At 47.1% G+C, this 24,453-nt stretch overlaps 1 protein-coding gene across 2 annotated transcripts in view; it reads left to right on the forward strand.

Annotated features, from left to right (window-relative positions):
* The window catches only part of Tm9sf4 (transmembrane 9 superfamily member 4), a 49,965-nt gene extending 25,756 nt beyond the window's left edge, over window positions 1-24,209 (forward strand). Inside the window, exons 4-18 of one of the 2 annotated variants that reach the window (XM_027945361.3) lie at window positions 4,345-4,513; window positions 4,615-4,744; window positions 5,798-5,921; window positions 7,181-7,299; window positions 7,397-7,508; window positions 8,734-8,804; window positions 11,051-11,183; window positions 11,995-12,076; window positions 12,172-12,247; window positions 14,256-14,339; window positions 16,252-16,427; window positions 16,898-16,961; window positions 18,290-18,409; window positions 19,598-19,687; window positions 22,201-24,209. In XM_027945361.3, the coding sequence (XP_027801162.1) occupies window positions 4,345-4,513; window positions 4,615-4,744; window positions 5,798-5,921; window positions 7,181-7,299; window positions 7,397-7,508; window positions 8,734-8,804; window positions 11,051-11,183; window positions 11,995-12,076; window positions 12,172-12,247; window positions 14,256-14,339; window positions 16,252-16,427; window positions 16,898-16,961; window positions 18,290-18,409; window positions 19,598-19,687; window positions 22,201-22,350 (1,700 nt within the window). In that variant the 3' untranslated portion in view covers window positions 22,351-24,209. The remainder of the gene's footprint in view (window positions 1-4,344; window positions 4,514-4,614; window positions 4,745-5,797; window positions 5,922-7,180; window positions 7,300-7,396; window positions 7,509-8,733; window positions 8,805-11,050; window positions 11,184-11,994; window positions 12,077-12,171; window positions 12,248-14,255; window positions 14,340-16,251; window positions 16,428-16,897; window positions 16,962-18,289; window positions 18,410-19,597; window positions 19,688-22,200) is intronic. The other variant, XM_027945363.2, reaches the window with a different exon arrangement.
* The last annotated feature ends 244 nt before the right edge of the window (window positions 24,210-24,453 follow it).

Below are 24,453 nucleotides of genomic sequence, written 5' to 3' on the forward strand. Positions count from 1 at the left end.
TGTCATATTGATGGCCTTGCTATCTACTGGGTCACTCCATCCCTTAGCCTTGCAGGCTCACCTGCACTGCCAGTCTTCTAAAATAGGACACAAGGGGGAGAGGCCTTCATCCAGGCTCAGCTTCTCCTTCTCACTTCCCCTCAGGGGTGACCCATCCACACTTGAGGTGTCATTTGCCAGGGTGCTCATTTGCCAGGCTTCTGCCTTGCTCATTGAGCACTGCCATTGTACTTATCACCTTTGTACCAGCCACTCACAGCCTCCATCTCTGTCCTGATCTCTCCTCTAGGCCTTAAGTCTTGATATCTCTTTGGTGTGTCCAAACTGAAAATACCTTCCATCTGAGTTTGCTGTTTTTCCTGTCCTGCTTTCAGGTTCTGCCTGGTCTTAGAAACCTGCGAGTCTTCCTAACACGTATCATTCCCCCTCATTCCTCATATCCAGTCTGCAGCAGGCCCCTAGATTTATCCCTTCAGTAGCTCCTCAATTTGTGCCCTTTGCTCCAGGCTCCCCTCATGCTCACCTCCTGCCGCATCCTCAATCATCTGCACGACTGCTGCCATTGCCCCTACCATCTTCTCACATCCTCTGTTTTCTGCACAAAGCAACTTGAGTGATTTTTCTGTGACCAGAGTCAGATAAACATCTCCCCCATCATATCAGGAATCCTTCACTGACTTTCATTGCTTTCTAGATAAAGATCGAACTGTGGGTGGCCCACAGGCCCTCTGGGTCCAGCTCCATTCCATCTCTCACCCATCTCTCCAGCTCACTCTAGTCCTTCCCCAGCTCTCTTGATTTGCAGCCACACAGGTCTCTTTGCCTAGTTAACTCCTCCCTTCCTTTAAAGTCACTTCAGGCCCCACTTCCTCGTGGAGCCTTTCCTAGACCCACTCCACTCTCCACAGCAGTTGTACAGTATATTCTCATTTTGCTGATTATTGATCGTGGTCCAACTTCCCGCATACCGTAACATTGTCTAACATTGTAGCTTCAAAGCCTTGGCAAGTAAGTAAGTGTTTATGATGGAGAAACAAATGACTAGGTGACAAGGCAGACAGCTGTATCAAGCAGATCCACACTGGTACGCAAGTGTTAGAACAAGTGCACGTGGGGGCATTCGTCCTGCCTGTTGGTACTGGGCGCTCTCCTTCAGTTTGCTCCAGTTTCACATCATCACAGTAGAATTGTTGAGCAGCTCAGGATGAAAGCTCAGTAGAGTTTAGGTGACCTCCCTAATTGCTCAGTGCCTGTCTGTATGACATCTGGCAGCAGGTTACTGAAGACAGACAGTCTTGCAAGGGGTGTGCCGGTTCATTAAGCAAAAAGATGTTTTGGCTAAAAATGTCAAGTGCTCGATTTCACCCTGCTTTCTTCTCTGCCTAACCAGGATCTAAAGACACAGAGATAAACAGGAAATAGTGTCTCCCCTCAAAAAGCTCATGATCAGATAGAAGAGGCAGAATCACAAATATATTAACACAGTGTACAAAATAACATTGCTGGGGCTGGGGCTGTAGCTCAGTGGTAGAGCACTTGCCTTGCATGTGTGAGGTACTGGGTTCGATCCTCAGCCTCATAAAAATAAATAAATAAATAAAGATATTGAACCAACTACGACTTAAAAAAAATTTTTTTTTTTAAATAACATTGCTGACATATGAAAAGGTGCAGGGGTATTGCTGATGATAAAAATGGTATCCTCCCCAACGGCATTCCTCACAGAAATAGAAAAAGCAATTATGAAATTCATCTGGAATAAGAGACCCAGAATAGCTAAAGCAATTCTAAGGAGGAAGAGTGAAGCAGGTGGTATCGCTATACCAGATCTTAAACTATACTACAGAGCAATAGTAACAAAAACAGCATGGTACTGGCACCAAAACAGGCTGGTAGACCAATGGTACAGAATAGAGGACACAGAGACCAACCCACAAAATTACAACTACCTTATATTAGACAAAGGTGCTAAAAGCATGCAATGGAGAAAGGATAGCGTCTTCAATAAATGGTGCTGGGAGAACTGGAAATCCGTATGCAACAAAATGAAATTGAATCCCTATTTCTCACCATGCACAAAAGTTAACTCAAAATGGATCAAGGATCTAGGAATCAAACTAGAGACTCTGCGTCTAATAGAAGAAAAAGTAAGCCCTAATCTCCATCACGTGGGGTTAGGCCCCAAGTTTCTTAATAAGACACCTATAGCACAAGAATTAAAACCAAGAATCAACAAATGGGACGAATTCAAACTAAAAAGTTTTTTCTCAGCAAGAGAAATAATATGTGAAGTGAATAGGGAGCCTACATCCTGGGAACAAATTTTTACCCCTCACACATCAGATAAAGCTCTAACCTCGGGGAGGGGAGAGGTGGGGAGGGGGGAGGGTGGAGGATGGGAAAGGCAGCGGAGCACAACAGACACTAGTATGGCAATATGTAAATCAATGGATGTGTAACTGATGTGATTCTGCAATCTGTGTATGGGGTGAAGGTGGGAGTTCATAACCCACTTGAATCAAAGTGTGGAATATGATATGTCAAGAAATTTGTAATGTTTTGAACAACCCACAATAAAAAATTAAAAATTTAAAAAAAAATAAATAAATAAATAAAAGCTCTAACCTCTAGGGTATACAAAGAACTCAAAAAGTTAAACAACAAAAAAGCAAATAACCCAATCAAAAATAGGCCAAGGACCTGAACAGACACTTCTCAGAAGAGGATATACAATCAATCAACAAATACATGAAAAAATGCTCACCATCGCTAGCAATCAGAGAAATGAAAATTAAAACTACTCTAAGATACCATCTCACTCCAATAAGAATGGCAGCCATTATGAAGTCAAACAACAAGTGCTGGCGAGGATGCAGGGAAAAAGGTACAGTCACACATTGCTGGTGGGACTGCAAATTGGTGCAGCCAATTTGGAAAGCAGTGTGGAGATTCCTTGGAAAACTGGGAATGGAACCACCATTTGATCCAGCTATTCCTCTTCTTGGGCTATACTCAAAAGACCTAAAAACGGCATACTGTAGGACACAGCCACATCAATGTTTATAGCAGCACAATTCACAATAGCTAGACTGTGGAGCCAACCTAGATGCCCTTCAATGGATGAATGGATTTAAAAAATGTGGCATTTATACACAATGGAATATTACTCAGCACTAAAAAATAACAAGATCATGGCATTTGCAGGGAAATGGATGGCACTAGAGCATATTATGCTAAGTGAAGTTAGCCAATCCCAAAAAAAAACAAATGCCGAATGTCTTCTCTGATATAAGGGGGTGACTCAAAATGGGATAGGGAAGAGGAGCATGTGAAGAAAATTACCTCTAGATAGGGAACAGAGGTGGGAGGGTAAGGGAAGGAGAAGGGGAATTGCATGGAAGAGGGAAGGAGACCCCCTTCGTTATACAGAATACAGGTATGACAATGTGAGGGGAAAAGAAAGAAGTGGGTCACATTAAATTGGGTAGAGAGAAGTGATGGGAGGGATGGGAGGGGAGGGGAAGGGCGGAATGGAAGGATAGCAGAATAAAAATGGACATTATTATTGCTGTGGGTAAATACGTGACTGCATGACCAATGTGATTCTGCAACCTGTGCACTCAGAAAAATGAGAAATTATACCCCCATCTGATTCAAATGTATGATATGTCAAGATCATTGTACTGTCATGTGTAACTAATTAAAACAAATTTAAAAAAAAAAAAATGGTATCCTTGGCCTGCCTTCTGTGTGCCTGGACTTTACTTGTCTCACTGTAACTCCATTTCTCACTGTAACTCTGTGAGATGGGTACTGTTATTATCCCATTTTATGGATAAGGAAATTGAGGCTCAGCAAAGTTAAGTGAATTACCAAGACTGTTAACCTAGTAAGTGGCAGAGGCAGGGCACAACAGCAGATAGCCTGAAGTCAGCTATCTCTTCAGTACACGATGCTGCCTCTGCTCTGCACAGGAGACTGGGGGAAAGTAAAGAACACTGTGCTGATGAGGTCAGGAAGGGCATCTCAGAGAGGGTGTAAGGGAAGCTGAGTGTGTAGCCAGGCATGTGGGACAGGGCATGGCACCCCAGGTCCAGGTGTGTGGTCATGTGATGAGCTCTGATAGGCTGGTACTAGAACTCAAAGGAGGAAGGAAGGACGACAGAGGGCCTGTTAGATGGGCAGGCTGGGCACAAACAGATGAGACAGAGCATTGACCAGGTCAAGGCACTGCTGAAGTCCTGGGAAGTCCATTTTGCCCTGCCGTCCCACGACTTGTGACTCTGCTGACCTCAGCAAACTCAGGGCTGAGACTCTGAGCTCGATCTGTCTCTCTTATGGCAGGAGAGGTGCTGAGAGGGGACCGGATTGTCAACACCCCTTTCCAGGTTCTCATGAACAGTGAGAAGAAGTGTGAAGTTCTATGCAGCCAGGCCAACAAGCCAGTGACCCTGACAGTGGAGCAGAGCCGGCTGGTGGCTGAGCGCATCACGGAAGACTACTATGTCCACCTGTAAGTTGTCCTCTGCCTCCTGTTGGCCTCGCAGTCACTTAGGGGAGGGAGCTGATGGGAGAGGCGGTCCAGAGGGACTGAGTGGGGCCTTGGGTTTCCAGCATTGCCGATAACCTGCCTGTGGCCACCCGGCTGGAGCTCTACTCCAACCGCGACAGTGATGACAAGAAGAAAGAAAAAGATGTGCAGTTTGAACATGGCTACCGGCTCGGCTTCACAGATGTCAACAAGGTAGAGTGTCTTTGGTGTGTTCAAAGAGCTGGGGAGCCATAAGCACTGGGGGCCACAGAGAAGAGGGATACATTCCTCTCTAGGCTTGTGACAGAAAGATGGGGTCAGTCCAAGGCATATTTCTCCCATTGCCTCTAGAGGAGATGGTCTGTCGGAAGTCTGCAGCCTTGGATAAGGCTCTGGTAATTCTGTAGAGTGCAGAAAGCCAGTTGCTAAAATTTTAGAATTTGTTTTTATAGAATTCAACCAGACAAATCTGGAAGTTCTTCAGTATACAGAAGAGGGCCATGTAGCAAGCATGAGCAGGTGGGCAGCCTGGGTTTCTGAATCTGTAAATGTGTATAATAATGATATTCACCCCCTGGGGTTGTTCTTCAGGGTAAATCTGTGAGCGCTTTGTGATGTAAATCCCAGGAATAAGCTAATAGTGGCGACAGTGACTAACTGTTCTCTTTACATGTTATCCCATTTTCTAAACTGAAAACATATTACTTAAGGAGTAAAGGACAAAAAGATTTCATTTGAGGTGCAGCCCCTGTACTCAAAGGACTTCTATCCTATTTGGGAGCAAATTCGCAGTGTGAGGCCTTGGGTCCTCTCAGCTGATTAGCAGGGAAGCTCGTTGTGCATCCAGGTGCCACAGGGGAGGTAGGCCTTGGAAAATAGGCAGGCTTGAGCCAAGAGGAAGTGGTGCTGGCTTGCGAGCTGCAATGAATATGAGAATGGAGGACTGTGAGGCAGGCAGGGGCTGGGGAAACCAGGTGGACTAGTGTGTCTTAGAAGATGCTGATGGCCAGCTCTGTTTGGGTCAGAGGGTAGAAGGCCTTGAATGCCAGGCTGAGGAAATAGGACTTTTATCTGATAACCCCCAGGGAGCCCTGGAGAGCTTCGGAGTTGGAGGGTGATAGGAAGAAAGCAGTGTTTTTGGAAGGTTGGTACAACCAGGCATGTTGGACGAGGGGAGGGACCTAGTGCCTGGGCTGGTCTCTCTGAGTGGCTTCTGATTGTTTCTTGGCTGCCAGCTGTATTGTTCTCTCTGTTACTCTCTTTTAGATCTACCTTCACAATCACCTCTCGTTCATCCTTTACTACCACCGGGAGGACATGGAGGAGGACCAGGAGCATACATACCGCGTCGTCCGCTTCGAGGTGATTCCCCAGAGCATCAGGCTGGAGGGTGAGTGGGGAGGTCTGACCAGTGGGGCAGGGCTGGATGGGCCTGTGCTTCCCACTCAGTTTTCTCATTTCTCACCCCTGAACTGGCCAGTAGGCCCAGGTGTAAAGTATGGGTCTGGCCACAGAAGGGTCACTGTATTTCCAGAAGAGAATGTGGGGATCAAGGGAAAGTTGACATCTGCTATGTCATAGGCTGGGCACCCACCAGCTTACCACCATCTAGCAACCCCAGGAGGGTGTTGATTACCTATGAGGAGTCAGAGGCTCAGAGAGGTTGGTAACTTGGGTGAGACCAAACAGCAAGTGAGGCTTTGTTGAGCCTCTTCACAAGAACCAGGCAGCTCACCCTGGGTTGCAGTACAAGGAGTAAGGATGCAGGCAAAGCTGCTGGGCAGCAGCCGTCTTGTTCCCCTCTGTGTGAGTGATTGGTACAGACTAAAATTGCCCAGGGTCAGCAGTTATGTGGGATTTTGAGATCCTAGCCCAGTCCTGACAGGCTTTATAGGACCTGATCCAGCTCCCCCTCCCCTGTAGGCCCTCACTCCACAGGGAGGTCTTCAATTAAGCAGCAGGCCAGAGTCATACACAGAAGCCTTATAAAGCAGATCCCATACTTTAAGGGCACCATGCTGCCTCTCCTATGAGCATGATGGACACGCTCAAAGATTATTTTGATTATTTTGAGGTTTCTGCTCCATCAGTGACTCATTGAGATTAGAGTCTCTGTCTCCTTTTCTCACCATTTTATCTCTAGCACCCAGCACAGTTCCTGGCACATACTTGGTGCCTATCATATGTTTGTTGGCTGAATGAATGGGGCAATGGCAGAATGAAAAAATGATTAAATGAATGGAGATAGCACCTAAGTGATTAAAGTCATGGGGGCAGACTGAGTGAATGAGCAAACATGATAGAATGAGCCACTATCGTGTGCTGAATGGGCCTGACTGAATAAGTAAGTGGATGTTTGAATCAAGTGCAAGAGATTGATTGCCTAAAGGAGGGGCTTAGACTTGGACCCCTCTCTTCCCCCCTTCCCCTCCCCTCCCCCCATGCATACATCTCTCGCAGCCCCAAAGGCCCTTTGGAAGGTCAGGGCCCTAGGGGATATAATTTTAAAAGCCACTGTTGCCTGCTGAGCTCTCAGACCCTTGAGGCCAGAGTCCCAGCAGTAAGTAGCCTTGAGGGGAGCCCCAGAACAGCCCTTGGATAGTGGTACTGGCCACCATGGGAACAGACTGAGTCTCTTGTTTCTCACAGACCTCAAAGCAGATGAGAAGAGCTCATGTACCCTGCCTGAGGGTACCAACTCCTCACCCCAAGAAATTGACCCCACCAAGGAGAATCAGCTGTACTTCACCTACTCTGTGCACTGGGAGGTGAGAAGGAACCAGAGCTCACTGGCAGGGGAGAAGGTCTAGTCTGGGCCTGGATTTAAGAACAGGAGGCCTGATTCTGCTTCCTCTTGCCTATCAGGAAAGTGACATCAAATGGGCCTCTCGCTGGGATACCTACCTGACCATGAGCGATGTGCAGATCCACTGGTTTTCCATCATCAACTCAGTTGTGGTGGTCTTCTTCCTGTCAGGTGAGAGCTCTGTGGGTCAACAGGTGGAGAGGACCCAGTGGGGGGATTTCTGATTTGTCCTCAGGGCCCAGTGTGGGTCAGGATCTATGCTAGGCACCAAATATACTGAAGTGAACAAGATTCAGTCTCTGCTGAGAGCTCACTAGAGGAAATTGGATCTGTTTGCACACACATTCATTGATAATTCAGTAACACTTTATTGTTGCGTAGTCTGTACCAGGTGCAGTGCCAGATGCTGGTGATAAGGTATTGAGCAAGCCAACCAGTCAGTCCTCTCTGTCCAGAATCTACAAACTAGTGATGGGAGGAAACAAAACATCAAATAAGTAGTGGTATTCCAGATAGTAACAAATGCTTCATGGAGCAGATAAAGAGAGGGATCAAGTATTCAAAAGTGGAAGAAAAGGTGAAGGCTACTATAGGGAAGTCTTCTCTGAATGAAGGGGAAGAGCCACCATTCAGAGACCCAGGGAAGAACTATTCCAACCAGGGTTGCAGCCCTGCAGTGAGACATGCTTGGCAGGAAGCCCGATGGTGAGAGGGCAGTGGACAGAGGTAAAGAGACACTGATCATTTCAGTGTCATGAGAAGCAAAGACTGTGCAAGCTACTATTTATTAAACATTTGCCAAGGGGCCAGCTGCTATCCTAGTACTTTACAAACATCTCAGTCCTTCATCCCCATGAGCTAAGCCTAAAAGCGTTAAGTGAATCAGAATCATAGAGTTTGCTCTGCTAACAGCTATACTGCTGCCTTGGGAAGTTGAAAGGCCAAATCAGGACAGGGGCAGCCGGTGTCTCTGAGCTAGTTGGGGGCACTAACAGGCAATGATGCCCGGAATGAGTCTTGAAAAGTGCGTAGGAGGCTGTCAGGGCAGCATGGGTATTCCCAGTTGGAGTACAGCATGGAGGTGAGAAAGAGACGAGCTGTGGACTCAGTGTTGGGTGAGAGCGAGCCTGGGAGAGATGAAGCCAGAGAAGCCAGGAGGACTAAGCCATGAAGAGGCTGAGATACTCTCCTTCCTGACATAAAAAAACAGTGTCCTGTGGCTCTCCCACCCATCGTAGCAGCCCTTTGTTTCTGCACACCTCTCTCTAGTCAGCTTGAGTGGAGTTCTGCCCAGGGGAGGAGCTGAAGTGGCCACATGGCCTAGTCCTGCTGGAGGGCTCAGAATACAGACAGCAGTTAACCACACTCAAAACTCTCCCTCCCTCCTCTGTTTCAGGCATCCTGAGCATGATTATTATTCGGACCCTCAGGAAGGACATCGCCAACTATAACAAGGAGGATGACATTGTATGAGGTCTTGGGATGGATGGGCTGGGAAAGGGAGGGCAGTCCGGGGTGTGAGTGTGCGTGTGCGTGCACGCGCCCACGATTTCTGACTGCAGTCACTCAGGCAGTAAACCTCAAAAGTGTTAAACGACCCCATCACATGCAGTGGCACATACCTATAATGGAGGTTAAGGCAGAAGGATTGCAAGTTCAAGGCCAGCTTGGCAACTTAGGGAGACCCTGTCTCAAAATTTTAAAAAAGAGCCTAAGGGGCTGGGCTTGTGGCTTAGCGGTAGAGTGCTCACCTAGCACATGTGGGGTGCTGGGTTCAATCCTCAGTACCACGTAAAAATAAAATAAAGGTATAGTGTCAAACTACAACTAAAAAACAAGATATTAAAATAAGAAAAAAAAAGAGCTGAGGAGTATAGCTCACTGGTAGAGTGCCCTTGGGTTTAATCCCCAGTGCCTAGCCGCCCCACCAAAAAATTTTAACTACCCAAAATGATGGGCTTGATATTTCTGATATCATAGTATAATAGCAATGGAAGAAGTCACAGGAATAAAACTTGATTAATATGACATTAAAAAATTTAAAACTGCATGTCAGATATACAAGAAAGCAAACAAATGAAATGGCAAAACAATATTTCTCACAAACTTCAATAAACAAGTACAGGGCTAGGGCTCAGTGGTAGAACACTTGCCTAGCATGCATGAGGCACTGGGTTCAATTCTCAGCACCACATGCAAATAAATGGAATAAACGTCCATCAACAACTAAAAAATATTTTTTAAAAATAAATAAATAAAATAAAAGTATCATTTCCAGCTACAACTAAAAAAAAAGGTCAGCTTGGTGCCAAAACTTTTAGAGATTTATTTTTAAAAAAAAAAAGTACAGAGGAGCTAGGGATATAGCTCAGTGGTACAGCACTTGCCTAGCATGTTCAAGGGCCTGGGTTCAATCCCCAGACTGCTTCAACAACAACAACAACAAATTGTACAGAATTCTTTTAAAGAACTCAAAAACCTAACATCATTAATATAATGCTAAACATCAAATTTATAGACAAGGAATACATGGCCAGTAAGCTTATGAAAAATTGTTTTTGCTTTAGGAATAACCCCCCAGCTGGCAGATTTAATCATGAGAAAATGACCATCAAATTGGCATAGATTTTTTTGGGACATTGAGAACCAAACCCAGGACCTTATACATGCTAGACAAGGGCTCTCCACTACGCTACATCCCCAGCTCTCAATTTTTTTTAATAGTACTAATTGTTTGCAAGATTAATATAAAAGCACCTTCCCATTCCACCCATGGAAGGGAAATTTGGTGATTTTCTGAAAAGTATTTAATAGTACTTCTCAAAAACTATAAAATAGCAACTTGCTTTGCCACAGTAATTATAGAATTTTCCTAATGAAAGAACCAAACACTTGGTCTAGAAACATTTATTGCAGCTTTGAAATATAATTTCAAAGAAGTGTTTATTGACTTGAGATGCTCATGATCAAATACCAACTGAAAATAAAAAACTACACAGAAGGTGTCACTTTTAATGTTTAAACATATGTATACTTGGCACACAAACATATATAAAAGACTAAAGCAAATATACCAAAACATGGTATCAGGCTGGAGATGTAGCTTAGTGGTACAGCATTTGCCTAACATATGTAAGACCCCTGAATTCAATCCCCGGCATGGGGTGGGGCAGGGGGAGAAGTATCATTATCCTATGATAATGTTTAAACATTACTTAAGTATAGAGCATTACTTTTATATCTATCCGTATTTTAAAAAATTGTTCCATAGTATTGTTTTTTGTTTACTTGAATTTCAAGATATATACCTCCTTTTTTTTTTTTTTACACAAATATTTATTTCTTTTGTAGTCAAAAAATAAACAAATAAATAAAGTGCTCCTAAATCTCACTACCTAAAAATGACTAAGTTACCATCTCAGTGTGCTGGTATGCTTTTATTATTTTTCCATGCACCAAATTTGTAGAATCAGGAGACTTCTCTTTCATGCACTACAAGCATCATGTTTGTGGCATCCCTTCCCTGTATGACAGTTCTGAGAAGCGTTTTCTCCTATCATTTTACACTCCTGTATCAGAACAGTAGTGATTGACACCTGAGGGACTCTCAACCCAGGTCTGGGGTCCTGGGGGCCTGGGTCCTTGGGGGTGACTCCAGTAGGAGCTGTCCTCATCCTCACAAACCTGTCTCACTCTCTGGCCCTTTGCTACAGGAAGACACCATGGAAGAATCTGGGTGGAAGCTGGTGCATGGTGACGTCTTCAGGCCACCCCAGTACCCCATGATTCTTAGCTCCCTGCTGGGCTCAGGCATTCAGCTCTTCTGTATGATCCTCATCGTCATCTGTGAGTGGGCCACTAGGCTGAGTTTGGGGCCCAGAGGACCAAGGACCTGATCTGGAAGCTTAGCTCTTTTTCCATGTGCCTCGAAAAGGGTGGGCTTCCAGGGGCGATCTAAGCACTCAGCAAGAAGCAGGCGTTTCCACCTCTCTGGGCCAGACAACTGCTGGCAGCATCCCAGCAGCAGACCCAGTCCCTGGGAATGGTAATCTCCTCATGACTTTCTAGCTTCATTTATGGAGCCCCACTATGTCCACTCTATCAGTAAAGCCTCATATCACTGCTGTGAGGTTGACTTCCTTTTGCAGTCAGGTTAAGTGACTGACCCAAAGTCAATACCAGGATTAAGACTGAACTCTTTAACAAACAAAAAATACTAGTGTATAATAGTCACAAACAGCTCTAGAGTCACTGTGCCTAAATTTGTATCTCAGCCTCATGCCTCCAGGCTTTATGGCCTTGGATAAGCCACCTAATCGTTTTAAGCCTCAGTTTTCTCATCTGAGAAATGGAGAAACTAATCTCCCCCTTGCAAAGTCAAGAATGCGCATTCAGTGAGGTGGCATTTCTCAGTCAAGTACCTGGATCTGTGGACTAGAAGCTATAGTTAAGATTTGGCCAGCCAGGGTCCAGAAGCTGCCGTACCCCTGTGAGCCCCAGCTAAGACCTAGTCTTTTCCTGTAGAGAGGAAGGGATATTGAGAAGGCCCAAGGAGACTCTTCTAATCCTATCTACCCAGGATCCTGTCAGCCTGCCCGAGGCAGGAACTGGGGACCTGGCAAATATGCCACCCTGACTGTCCCCCTTCCCTCCTCAGTCGTGGCCATGCTTGGGATGCTGTCACCCTCCAGCCGGGGAGCTCTTATGACCACAGCCTGTTTCCTCTTCATGTTCATGGGGTAGGTGTGAGCATGCTCCCAGGGGCTGGCACAAGGTTCCTTCGTGTTACTAACAGGCCACCCTTGGTGTGCGCCCCTCTGCCCTTTTCCCACAGGGTGTTTGGTGGATTTTCTGCTGGCCGTCTGTACCGCACTCTAAAAGGCCATCGATGGAAGAAAGGAGCCTTCTGTGTAAGTTTCCTAAACCCCCCTCTGGCATTTGATGGGAACAAAGAGACTCCTTCTTGGGCTCCTCAGGAGGAGCATAGGCAGGCCCTGGTGGGGATCAGGCAAGGACTAAACAGCAGCATGATGGAGCAGGGAGGACTCAGGTCTGAGGGTCAGCAGTTCTGGGCTTTTACCTGTAGGCTCACAGAAGGACCTCTCAGGGCCTTGGTTGTCCCATAATAAAGTAAGGGTTTGGACTTGGGTTATTCTCAGTCTACATTGTTCAATGGCTCAAGCAAGAGAAGAAATAGGGGACACAGAATGATAGGATTTCAGTTGGCAATGCCACAGGAAAACACTATGCCCAACAGGATAGTAGAGAGAATCACCTACCAGGACAGAAGAGGCCAGGCCCACATGACTGCCAGCATGTTTCCCAAATGTGGTGCCTTCATTTATCTGCAGTGAGGATGGCCCTTGCCTTTCCCTGTCCTCCGGGGGATCGGGGAAAGAGTTTAGCAACAGAAAAGATCATAGAAATAGGAACAGTCCTAGGAGTGAATCTCACCTAGGGGGATCTGAGTCCCGTCTCCATGGAACATTTCTCCTTGTTCATACTCCTGGTGACTGACACAGTGCCTAGCCCATAAATTTCAGCCAGGAAGGCAGAAGAGGAATTCTCTGCATTGAAGGAGAACATGAAAAGAGGAAGTAGCCTTTGAGCTGGTCCTTAGAGAGGAGTTTCAGACAGAGGGAAGCAGCCAGCAGAAGGGCCGCAGGCTCTGGGATTGCCTAAGTCCCAGTCCCGGATCTGTTTTTTCCCAGATTGATAATCATGAGAAGCCCTTTGAGCCTGTTTTCTCATCTCTCCAGTGGGGATAGTTCCATCAACCTCTTGGGGTTGTATGGGTGGAAAGAGACTGTGCACGTAAGGGCCTTGGGATAGCAGAAGCCTAGGCAGGAAGCAGATACCCCAAGGTGATGACTGTATAAAGGCCCAGGGGCAGGAACATGAAGGAGCAGCGACCAGTTACTGGGTGGGAGGGACTGTGGCCCCAAAATGAAACTGGAAGTGGAAGTTGAGTGCCAGGTTGTAGGGAGCCATGGTCCTTGTGGTCAGTGACTTGCCTGGAAATCCTGGCTGGCTGTTGGCCCCAGCATGGAAAGAAGGAGGCTTACGTATAAGTCTGAGGTTTTGGTTCCCTGTACTCACACAGCCGAAGATTCTGACTGACTAGAAACCACAGTCTGGCTTAGGAATTAGACTGCGTGGATGTGAACCTCTGTTCAACCCTCAAACTTTAGTGTCCCTGTCTTTAAAGGGGGTAATGTTAGTCGTTTTCTTCTAAACCTATAGTGAGGTTGGGTGAGATAGTGCCTGTCCCAGCATTTGCTATCCCTAAGATTCAAAGCTAACTGTCATTCTAGGTGGTTTGGGCCAGGGCCTAGGCATACATATTTTGTGAAAGTTTATTCATTTTCTTATTTAATGAGTATGTATTCTGCTCTGTGTTTTAAATGATGGAAGTCCATCAGAGAACATGCTGTTCTCACTCCTCCCAGGGAACTCACTATTGAGGAAAGGCAGGCATGCACCTTCTCAGGTAGCAAAAATGCACTCCTTGACTTAAAATGGGATCACATCCCAGTAACCCCATCATAAGTTGAGAATATCTTGACTCAAAAATGCATTTAACACACTTAACCCTCAGAATATCAAGCATGGTTTCTCCTGGAGGCCTGTTGCTTTTACACCATTATAAAGTCAAAAAAATGTGAAGTAGAACCTTCGTAATTTGGGGACTATCTATAATTGCTCACTGGGATGAAAGTAAGGAAGGAGCCATTTCAGGGATCTAAGAAGGCATAGCACCAAGACCTGACTATTCTTGGGGGAATGCTTCAAAAAAGAATGATACTTGAGCTGAGTTTTGAAGGACAAGGAGGATTTGAAACTGGTCAGGAAGCCCCACTGGGAACAGGTGGGAACTCCCTGGATACAGCTCCCCAGCCTGGCCCCTCTTGCTCCCAGACGGCAACACTGTACCCTGGCGTGGTCTTTGGCATCTGCTTCATATTGAATTGCTTCATCTGGGGAAAGCACTCATCTGGAGCGGTAAGTGTCCTGTCCATTCCCTCCCAGCCCCTCCCCAGCAAGGGGGGGCAGCCAGTGGTATTCTGTCCCACTCCCCAGGGTAACTTCCTGCTGTTCCCTTCCCTTTTCTAAGTCCCCAAAGTTGTGTTCCCAGCCCTAGGGGTCAAGGGCTGGCTGGGGTTTCCCTAGCACTGCCCATTTTCTGCATGTATCTGGGCACTGGCCTCTGTAGGCTCTCAGTTGGCCAAAGCTTACTTCTCTAAAGGGAGGTTTTCATGGTCCAGCAGCTAGCTGGGGAATTCCCCTTTGTCTCAATCAAAGCAGAGCTGCCCGGCATGAATATGCTAGGTCAGTATCCCAAAATAGGACTCTCCTACCTAGTGTCCTGCCCTAGCTAGCCCCTGCAGGTAGAGCAGCAAGGGTAGGCAGGAATAGGTAGTCTTATCCTTTGAGTGGGGATCCCACCCACACCAGTCGGTTGTGTTGCCAGCAGCCACACATGGGAGTTGTGCACACTGAGGCTCACTGAGTATGGCTTTGGACTCTGGAGGGTAGGAGAGCAGGGCTGTGGTACTAGGGGGCAGGTATTTGCCACCCCAGCCTTAGCATGTAGAACCACCTGCCCCTTCACTGCCGGTGCCTGTTAAAGGTCCCCCGGTGAGGCTGCAAGCTCAGGAAGCTAGAGGACGGGGTTCTTCCCAGCAGCTTGGGAAACTGCCCTCAGGAAATAGAGTCATGCCTGCCTCTCTTTTCCCATACCTGGATTTATGTTCTCTTCAACATATTACTCCTGATGCCAATTGTACATTATTCACACTTATAGAAATTTTGAGAAGTACAGAGAAATTAAGGAAATTAAAAATAACTCATAATCCAACCATCCAGAGATAAATACTATATAGATATTTAATATATGTTATTTTTATTGTTCTTTCCTTTTATAGCTATATTTTAAGTGGAATTACATAATTTAAAAATTATAAAATAATAACAAATATTTATATGGTGCTTACTTTGTAATAAATAAATATTCTAAATACTATGTATATTAATTCATTTCTTTTGGCATGATTTTTGTAGAAACTTAAATCATGAAACTGCACAAAAGAAGATGAAGAAAATCCCCCACACTCCATCCAAGGAGGCACTATTAAGTTTTTGCTTGAGTCCTTTAAAGGCTCATATATGTGTAAATATTGTGTTTTCATTAAAATGGAGTCCAGCCAGACCCATGGCACATGCCTGTAATCCCAGCTGTTCTGAAGGCTGAGGCAGGAGGATTATTAGTTCAAAGCCAGCCTCAGCAATTTAGTGAGGCCCTAAGCAACTTAGCGAGACCCTGTCTCAAAATTTAGAAAAAAATAAAAGGGCTGGGGATGTGGCTCAGTAGTTAAGAGCTCCTAGGTTCAATCCCCAGTACCAAAAAAAGCACTGTACATACAGTGATATAAAGTGCTTTTTTGCATTTAGTGGTATTTTACTTCAACCAAATTGAAAGTGCTTTGTGCAGCTTTTTGTTTTTTCCCTTTTCTTCTTCACTTCTCTTTACATATGATGGACCACTTGTAATTTCCTCTCATTCTGGCCTTTTTATGTTCCCTTTAGGTTCTTAGTCCTTTACTTCCCTGTTCTTCCCCACTTCCTTCCGGGGTGATGAGCTTCTGGGGTGCCAAGTTTCCTTCTTCACTGGGAGCCCAAATGGCCTGCTACATGCACTCTGCTTTCCCCACCCCCAGGAAATTCTTGGCCCCATGAGATTCTGGCCAGGAGCCCTAGAGAGAGGGTGGGCATCTGCAGAACCTTCTCCAAGATGGTAGACCTGCTGTGTGTGTGGCTTTTCCCTCTCTAGAACCTAAAAGGTCACCTTCCACCTTGGATGGACCCCAAATGGGGTATCGGGCCTCATCGGGTCCTCACAGTGTTGTGTCCACAGGTGCCCTTTCCCACCATGGTGGCTCTGCTGTGTATGTGGTTTGGGATCTCCCTGCCCCTTGTCTACTTGGGCTACTACTTTGGCTTCCGCAAGCAACCATACGACAACCCTGTGCGTACAAACCAGATTCCCCGGCAGATCCCTGAACAGCGGTGGTACATGAACCGATTTGTGGGGTGAGTCTTCGGGCAGGGGCCTTCTGGGTGGAAAAGGCCAATGTTCCCCTGAGACATCTACTTAGGAAGGCCCCACAGGGTGCTATGACCTATACTCCAGCAGTGGCTGCAGCCATACCAGTAGCCTTGACAAAACCCAACTTCACTCCATGATAAGAGGCCCAGATTGCAACCAGACTTAGTGTCAGCCTAGAAAACAGGACAGGGAAGGGGACAGAGGATGGTGTGATGAGACAAATTAAGACCTACATTTGAACCTTGAGCAAGTCACTCACCTCTCTGTACCTCATTTTCCCATCTGTGAACTGGAGAGAATGATGCCCACCGTGCCTCTCTCTCAAAAGGTTGTAGTGGCCCAATGGCGCAGGGAGACTGAGAACCACCACCCTCTCTTCACACTGGCTTGGGAGGAGCTTGAGCTTCCCAGTGGCTGGGTTGTAGGCGGTTCTAACACTCATGCTCTGCTACAGCATCCTCATGGCTGGGATCCTGCCCTTTGGTGCCATGTTCATTGAGCTGTTCTTCATCTTCAGTGTAAGTACTGGCCCGTCCCCATCCCCACATGCCACCTTGCCTCTTGAGCATGGTCCCTCCCTCTCACCTCAGCACTCTGCCTCTTCACTGCCTGTGAAATTGCAGATGGGTCATTTAACCTCTGGAAGCCTCTTTCTTACCCTGAAATTAAGTCACAGAGCTGCTGTCAGGATAGTTTAAAAGTCAGAAGACTGAGGAGATGTGCCAGCATACATCTGTACGGCATCTGGTGCGGTAAAGGGTGCCGCACATGGAAGCTGCTTCAGTGATGCTCCATCATCTAGCACCATGAGTAATAGCATTGCTGCATCTGCTTCCATTCTGAGCCCTTCCCATAAAGACGGGAATACTTGTCAACATTTCCCAAAACCTCAGGCAAGTGGAGGCAATGATCCCTAGTTGTCAGGATCCTTGTGGGCTGTCAAGGCGCTCGACATGCAGAAAGTGCTGCTGCTGGGACAATAATGACTGCTGGCTGGGAGTGCCAGGGGGAAAGTCGGCAGTAAGTCTAGCTGACCCAGCCGGGCGCCCAGAACAGGTGGTGCCATACCCCAAGTCAGTTTTGGACAAGTCTCTACTATTCCAGGGTAATGGTCCAGCCAAGACCTACCAAGACCCTGGCGCACCCAGACCTGCCTAGGAAAAGGGTCAGAGAATGAGGTGACTGCCCTTTGGCCCCTAGGTCTCTCCCAGGAAAATCCCCTTTATTCTGTCCTGTGTGATCCTGGACCAATTACCACCCTTACTCAGCCTTAATTTCCTCAGCTCTAAAAGGGCAAGGTTGCCCAGTGTGGGGGGTCCATGCCTATAATCCCAGCAGTTTGGGAGACTGAGACAGGAGGATTACAAGTTCAAAGCCAACCCTCAGCAATTTAGCGAGGCCCTGTCTCAAAATAGAAAAATTTTTAGAAAGGGTTGGGTATGTGGGTGAGTGCCCCTGGGTTCAATCCCTGGTACCAACTAAATAAATAGGCAAGATTATATGGGCTCGTATCTGTAGATGAACATAAAGGACAGAGCCCAGCACCCAGCATGTGGTAAGCTGACTCTGAGTGGCGGTGGCTGCTGTGTACTTTTGATTATTTCCTCATGCTACCATGTTCAGGCTGGGGCCACCTACATCAGCCATAGCCCCTCCCTAAGAACACTATTATGGCTCACCTCCTGCTCCAGAGAGGAATGGCCAGTCAGAGCCACATACCAGGCACACAGGCTGTGATGATGTCACGATGGTGTCTCATTACTGCTCTGGTTAGAGGTGGGATGCCAAGGGAAGGGGCAGCTGAGTAGAGGCAGGCCAGCTGAAGCCCGCTCTGCTGTGTTCACAGGCAATCTGGGAGAATCAGTTTTATTACCTCTTTGGCTTCCTGTTCCTCGTTTTCATCATCCTGGTGGTGTCCTGTTCGCAAATCAGCATCGTCATGGTATACTTCCAGCTGTGTGCAGAGGTGAGGGGAATGGGGCCAGGAAGCAAGAGAGTATGGGAGCTGGGTCCAGCATGGAACAGGTCAGTGAGGCTGCATTGGGAACTGGGTCTGGGTTTCCCATGGTCCCTGCCTCAGGCCGTGAATGTTGGACCAGTATGTTGCTTCCTTATCCAAGCCTGCATTTCTCAGCTTGAGGCTGGATTGGTGATATCTCCCTCACTGCATAGTTGTGTGAGGTAATGCCCTCCACTTGATACAAGGATGGTATCAGTGCCGAGTCCTCTCTAGTAGTAGTTTCTCCACCCATCTGATGCAGATTAGTAATCTGCCCTTCCTTTAGGAGTAAACTCTTGCAGAGTGGGTAAGTCTGGCCCTAGAGCTACCAGTGTGAGCTGGAATCTGGCTCTTGCATTAGTAGCTCTAGATCTTGAGTAGGTTGCTTAACCTCTGTGCCTTTTGCTGCTCCTCCAAGTGACAGGGATAATAATAGACCTAACTTGGAGGGCTGCTATTAAGTAGTGAATGAGTTGAGTTGATTCGTATGTAGTTCTTATGAAGTGCCTGACAGGCTGAGCTGGATAGTGCAGCCTGCAGTCCCAGCTATTCATAGGCGAGCCTTTAGGTTCGCAAGTTCAAGGCCAGCCTGGACAACTTGACTAGACCCACTCTCAAAATAAAAATTTAAAAAAGGGCTGAAGGCTGGCATGGTGACCTCCCAGCTAAGTCAGGAGAATCACAAGTTTGAGGACAGCTTTAGCAATTTAATGAGATTCTCAGCAGCTTATTAAGACCCTGTCTCAAAAAATTAAACAAAAAAAGGACTAGGGGATGTAGCTCAGTGGTAGAGCACTTACCTAGCATGTGTAAGTCCTGGGTTCAATCCTAAGCACCAAAACAAAAAAAGTACTTACTTAATACATGGGATGTATTCGCTCAAGAAATATCAATTGTTATTACTTTTTTATTCTGTTGTTGAGTTTTTTAAAATCAAGGTATAATTTATAGTAAAATTCACCCTTTTTATTTTGTACTTCTACATTTTTTAGAAATGTGCACAATTGTGTAACCACCGTCACAAAAAAGGTATAAAATATTTCCCTCACCTAAATGTGACTCTTACTGTGAGCCTTGAGCCCTTCAGCCAGCTGTGCAGTGTGGCAGGAAGAGGCCCTGGAGACAGCAGTGACCCCTGCTCTGTTTCCTCCTCAGGATTACCGCTGGTGGTGGAGAAATTTCCTAGTTTCTGGAGGATCTGCATTCTACGTCCTGGTCTATGCCATCTTTTATTTTGTTAATAAGGTACCACCCTCCTTGAGGGGATCCCCTTAGTGCCCTCACGCAGCATGGTAGAGAGGAGAACGCTGGGGGGAAATCTCAGTGTCTGAATCTTTCCCACCAAGAGCAGGGAGAACCACAGTCAGCTAGGGTTGTTTTCTACTCTAGAATGTGCCTTTTTAGGAAAGAACAATCTGTGTTCTGTACATGTAGGAGTCAAGCCTTCATATGAAATCTGTAAGATACCCCTAGGACAATACTTACAGGCAGTATGTCACCTGTACCACTTTTAAATAGGAAGTAAGAGAAACTGATAATACAGTATCTCCCAGGGAACTAGATAAAAGAACAGGAAAGAATAAAAGTAGGTGATAGGAGAGTTAAAAAGCACCTCCTTTCTGCAGGATTCCACACAGGGTAAGTGTGGGCTAATGAACAGGACCCCAGCCTGTCTGACTAGGGCAGACTCACAGACCTCATTGTCTCTGAGTGGCGTGAGTGAGGATGCAAACAGATCCCCACAGTACTGGCCCTGGCACTACTACAGTACTGGTAGACTGCTACATGACACATAAAGCAGACAGACTGTGGGAAGAGTTTAGGAGGCTCTGGGAGGCCCCTCACCTCCAAGGATAACACTGAAGACTCACTCTTACCACAGTATTTTGGGTCTCCAGAGCCTAAAAGCAAGCAGTCCTCTGTATGCAATCAGAGTACATTTGCAAAATAGAGTTGTAAGTCCTTAGGTTGAGGCTTGGAATACCTTTTCCCAAAAATTCCATGTCAGAAGAGAGGATCATTTAATGCAGTGCTACACCCCTGTTTTCAGTCTGGTGACCATGCCTCTCTCTTCAATTCCAGCAGCTGGTCATCTAGCCAGGAGGTCAGCAAACTATAGCCCATGGACCAGCAGAGCTGTTCCTGAAATAGTTTTATTAGAATACAGCCGTGCTCATGTGCATATCATCTGCGGCTGCTTTCACACTGCAGTGGCAATTGAATAGTTGCCACAGAGACCATGTGGCTTATAAAACCTAAAAAATTATAATCTGGCCCTTTAAGAAAAACATGCTGACCCCTGCTGTTGCACATCCAGTAACAGAAAAGACATTTCTTCCTGACCCTCCCCATTCTCTTTCTGGACAGTATCTGTCATTTCAAGGGTCTTCTTGATTTAGATTACAAGTCGCCCCCTGTAACCTCTACATTCAGACCTTAATCACAGTCCTTGGAGCATCCAGAATAAATTGGATCTCCCTTTTCTACAACCCATTTGAAGAGATCTCTTGTAAGTGGCAAATGACCAAAACCCAGTTCAAAAACAAAGAAAATCTACTAGCTGATATAACTGGACAGTTTGAGAAGTTTGGATTTCTCGTTTCAAGCATGGTTAAGTCTGGGCTCTGTGTCCACACTTTGGTTCTGTATGTCTGTTTTTTACTTCTTCTACAGGTGGGATCTGTACACAGAGTAGAAAGCTAGCCCCCCTCCTCATTTCAGCAATGGGATGGAATATCCTGATTGACTAGCTTAGGTTTTGTACTAGGATTGCTGACCCCAACAGCATCACAAAGTAGCCAATGTTTTCCTCAAAACATCTCGCGTTTGGGGACAGGAAACAGTGCTGGGCAAACAAAGCCAGAGATCTCATGGCAGCTACCGCCTGCCTCTCCTACTCAGACTGCTTCTCTGTCTAAAGCTGGCTCCTCTGGCCCTGTCATCTTGTCTGTAAAATGAGGGCCTTGGCCCCCCTGAGCTCTCGGGGCCCTTCCAGACCTGCCTTCTTGTTCACCTTCTTCTGGTTTGAACACTGTCCTGCCCCCCTCCCCCCCCCGCCATCATCCCTCCCCCATATGCAGCTACAAGAGTCTTGTGATGAGAGATGGTAATTGAACCTGAAAATCTGGCCGTCACCTCTTAGGCTTGGGAGAAGATCTCATACAGTGACCTTTATTTTCTTCCGGGCTCCTGGCAGTTGTATGATCATGTAGCTGCCCATGAGCCTAGAACAGGCCCCCAGATTAGCTTCATTTATCACAACAAACACTGCAACACAAGTCCCTATCCTCTCTGCCAAGGCCTCCAAACTCTGTCCCTTTCACAGAGGAGTCTGAAATGCTTTCCGATGAAAGACGCTGTGAGATGTTAACTCTCAGGGAGAAAACAGGCCAGCAGTGGCTCTGGACCTTAAACTGGAAGCTGTGGACAGCTCTCTCCCCTGCCTGCCTCCCCACTTCCTCCTGCTCCTTCAGCCATCCAGGAGTGTTTCCGTGCTGTTCTGGGGACTATGCAGGACCAGGAAGTAGCACTGCTGTGGCCATTCGGTCTTGTGACATTCTGGCCCTGGCCCCTGAGGTCATGAGCAGCCCAGGCGACGTACCAGTCCTAGTTAGTGCCAGTGAGGGTCAGCTGTGCTATGAGCCCCTTCCCTTTGTCAGGCGGTGGGTTGGCCGTGAGGTGAGGGAGAGGGTGGGACCCGTTGCCGTGCTGCTGGTCCTAAGCGCTGTCTCTTGTCTTCTCTCCCTGTTCTGCCCCAGCTGGACATTGTCGAGTTCATCCCCTCTCTCCTCTACTTCGGCTACACGGCCCTCATGGTCTTGTCCTTCTGGCTGCTCACAGGCACCATCGGCTTCTATGCAGCCTACATGTTTGTCCGTAAGATCTATGCTGCTGTGAAGATTGACTGATTGGGGTGGACCACGGCCACGCCCACTCTATCCTCGGACAGGAAGCCACCCTGCGTGGGGAACTGCAGGCACGCAAAATAAAATAACTCCTGCTCGTTTGGAATGTAACTCCTGGCACAGTGTTCCTGGATCCTGGGGCTGTGTGGAGGGTGGGAGGGCCTGTAGATAAATCTTGCATTTTTCTTCATCTTGCAGTTCTGTGGGGATGAGGTTTTGTTTTTTGGGGGTTTTTTTGTTTTGTTTTTTTTCTTTTTCTTTTTTTTAGTGGGTTGTTTTTTCTTCAGTGCTAAGAAAGTTCCCTCCAACTGGAACTCTCTGATGTGTTTATTCAGATTTCTTTTTGGCTTGGGTTTGTTTTTTCCTTAGTTTTTTTAAACCAATGGATCCAGGATGGATAAATCCACCAAGATAACTGGGTTTTGGTCACTGTCTCCACCTCAGTTCCTCAGGGCTGTGGCCACCCCACGACTCACTGGAAGAGGCAATGCCAGGGCTGCAGTGAGGGTTCCAAGCCTCTCGCCGCCTGTCCTCACCATTGATGCCACAACAGCACGGTTCTAGCCTGGACAGCACCCTCAGTGCCAACCAGCCTTTGCCAGCCCTCTCCTTTCCTCTTCTTTCTTTCCCAACCTCTTCCCAGAGCTGCCCAAGGCAGAGCTTCTAGGCAGGGCTTCCAGCCAGGCCTCTGGGTCATCTTTTCACCACGAGCAAGCCCACGCCTTGGTGGATGCAGGAGATCCCCTGGAAGTACCCGGTCAGTTCCCCAAGACAGCAGGAAGCACCCCTGAGAAGAACAGCCAGAGGCACTGACCAACGAGGAGGAGAGACGAGCAGTGAACTATTCTTGTGCCAAGAAACCCTGGACCTGGAGCCAAGTATTTCCAGAGTACAGCACCCACATGTCTGGGTCTGGGAAGGGTGGCAGAGGCCGCTGGGGCCCTCACCCCTCAGGACTGCCCCCAGTCCTCTTCTCAGGGGGTGCCACTCTTTCTCACATGTGGTAGTGGTGGACCTTCTCCCCCACTCCCAGGGCAGAGCAAGGAGCCTGGAGAACTCACATTCCTCCTTTAGGTGGCTGGGCAGAGGCCTTCTTGACGTCCCCTGGCCGCAGTGTTTATACTCAGTTCTTTTAGCTGGACCCATCCCCTCCACTTCTCACCTGAGTTCTTGTTGGGGGCACCCAGAAAACTGCTGTGAGAAGGAAGATGGTAAGTTCTGTCGTTCCTTCCCAAATTCCACCAGGAACAAGCAAGAAGTTTAGTTTCCCCGAGCTGGAAGGAGTTTGCTCATGTGGCTGGCCTGGTCCTCCACAGACCCCCACTCTTCTTGCCCATGCCCACCCTGTTGAAGTCACAGACGTTTGCTCTTAAATTGTAAGAGACCAAATCCACCTGGGATGAGTGTTTAAGTAATAGCCACTCACCCTTACTCCAGTCCTTGGGCTCCAACCATGAGACTAAGCTCAGGATGCTGGTGAAGCCAGGAATACACCCCTCCCTTCTCCACCTCAGAGTCCCCCAGGGCCCTGCCAGCTCCCCATGAGTCAAACCAGTAAACTTCCCAGTCTTACCACGTAGCAACTCCTTGGTGCCAAGCGGCGTCCATCAAGAATCAGGCTGGAGAAAAGGGAACCAAGCTGTAGGGAATGATATTTGGAATCTATTGATAGTTCAAATCTTGACATTTTTTTTCCCCCTAAGAAATTCTTATTTGGGGGGGAGTGGGAAAATGGACTCCTCAAAGGGTTCAAACATCGTCGATTTTTCTGACTTTTTTAATCATCATCATCATTATTTTTAATTAAATGCCTGTATGCCTTTTTTTGGTCCAATTGTAAATAAAAATGCCATTGTCCTGTTGTGATGTCTCAAGTCACATGCAGGGGTTGGGGTGTAATGTGTGATAGCCTCCCTAATGAACTGAGTGTTGCTCTTGATGTTCAGTCTCCTCTCTGGCTTTCTAGGGTTCAGGCCAACACTGTTTCCTGTCTGGTACAAGTCCATAGTCTTGCGCCATCTGCTCGGCTCCTCCACACCAAATTGTAAGCATTTGCACCACCCTCTGATCCAACAAGCAGGAAATGGCAATCAGGTGTGCGTTTTG

This window comes from Marmota flaviventris, chromosome 2 (assembly GCF_047511675.1).
Source record: "Marmota flaviventris isolate mMarFla1 chromosome 2, mMarFla1.hap1, whole genome shotgun sequence".
NCBI lineage: Eukaryota > Metazoa > Chordata > Mammalia > Rodentia > Sciuridae > Marmota > Marmota flaviventris.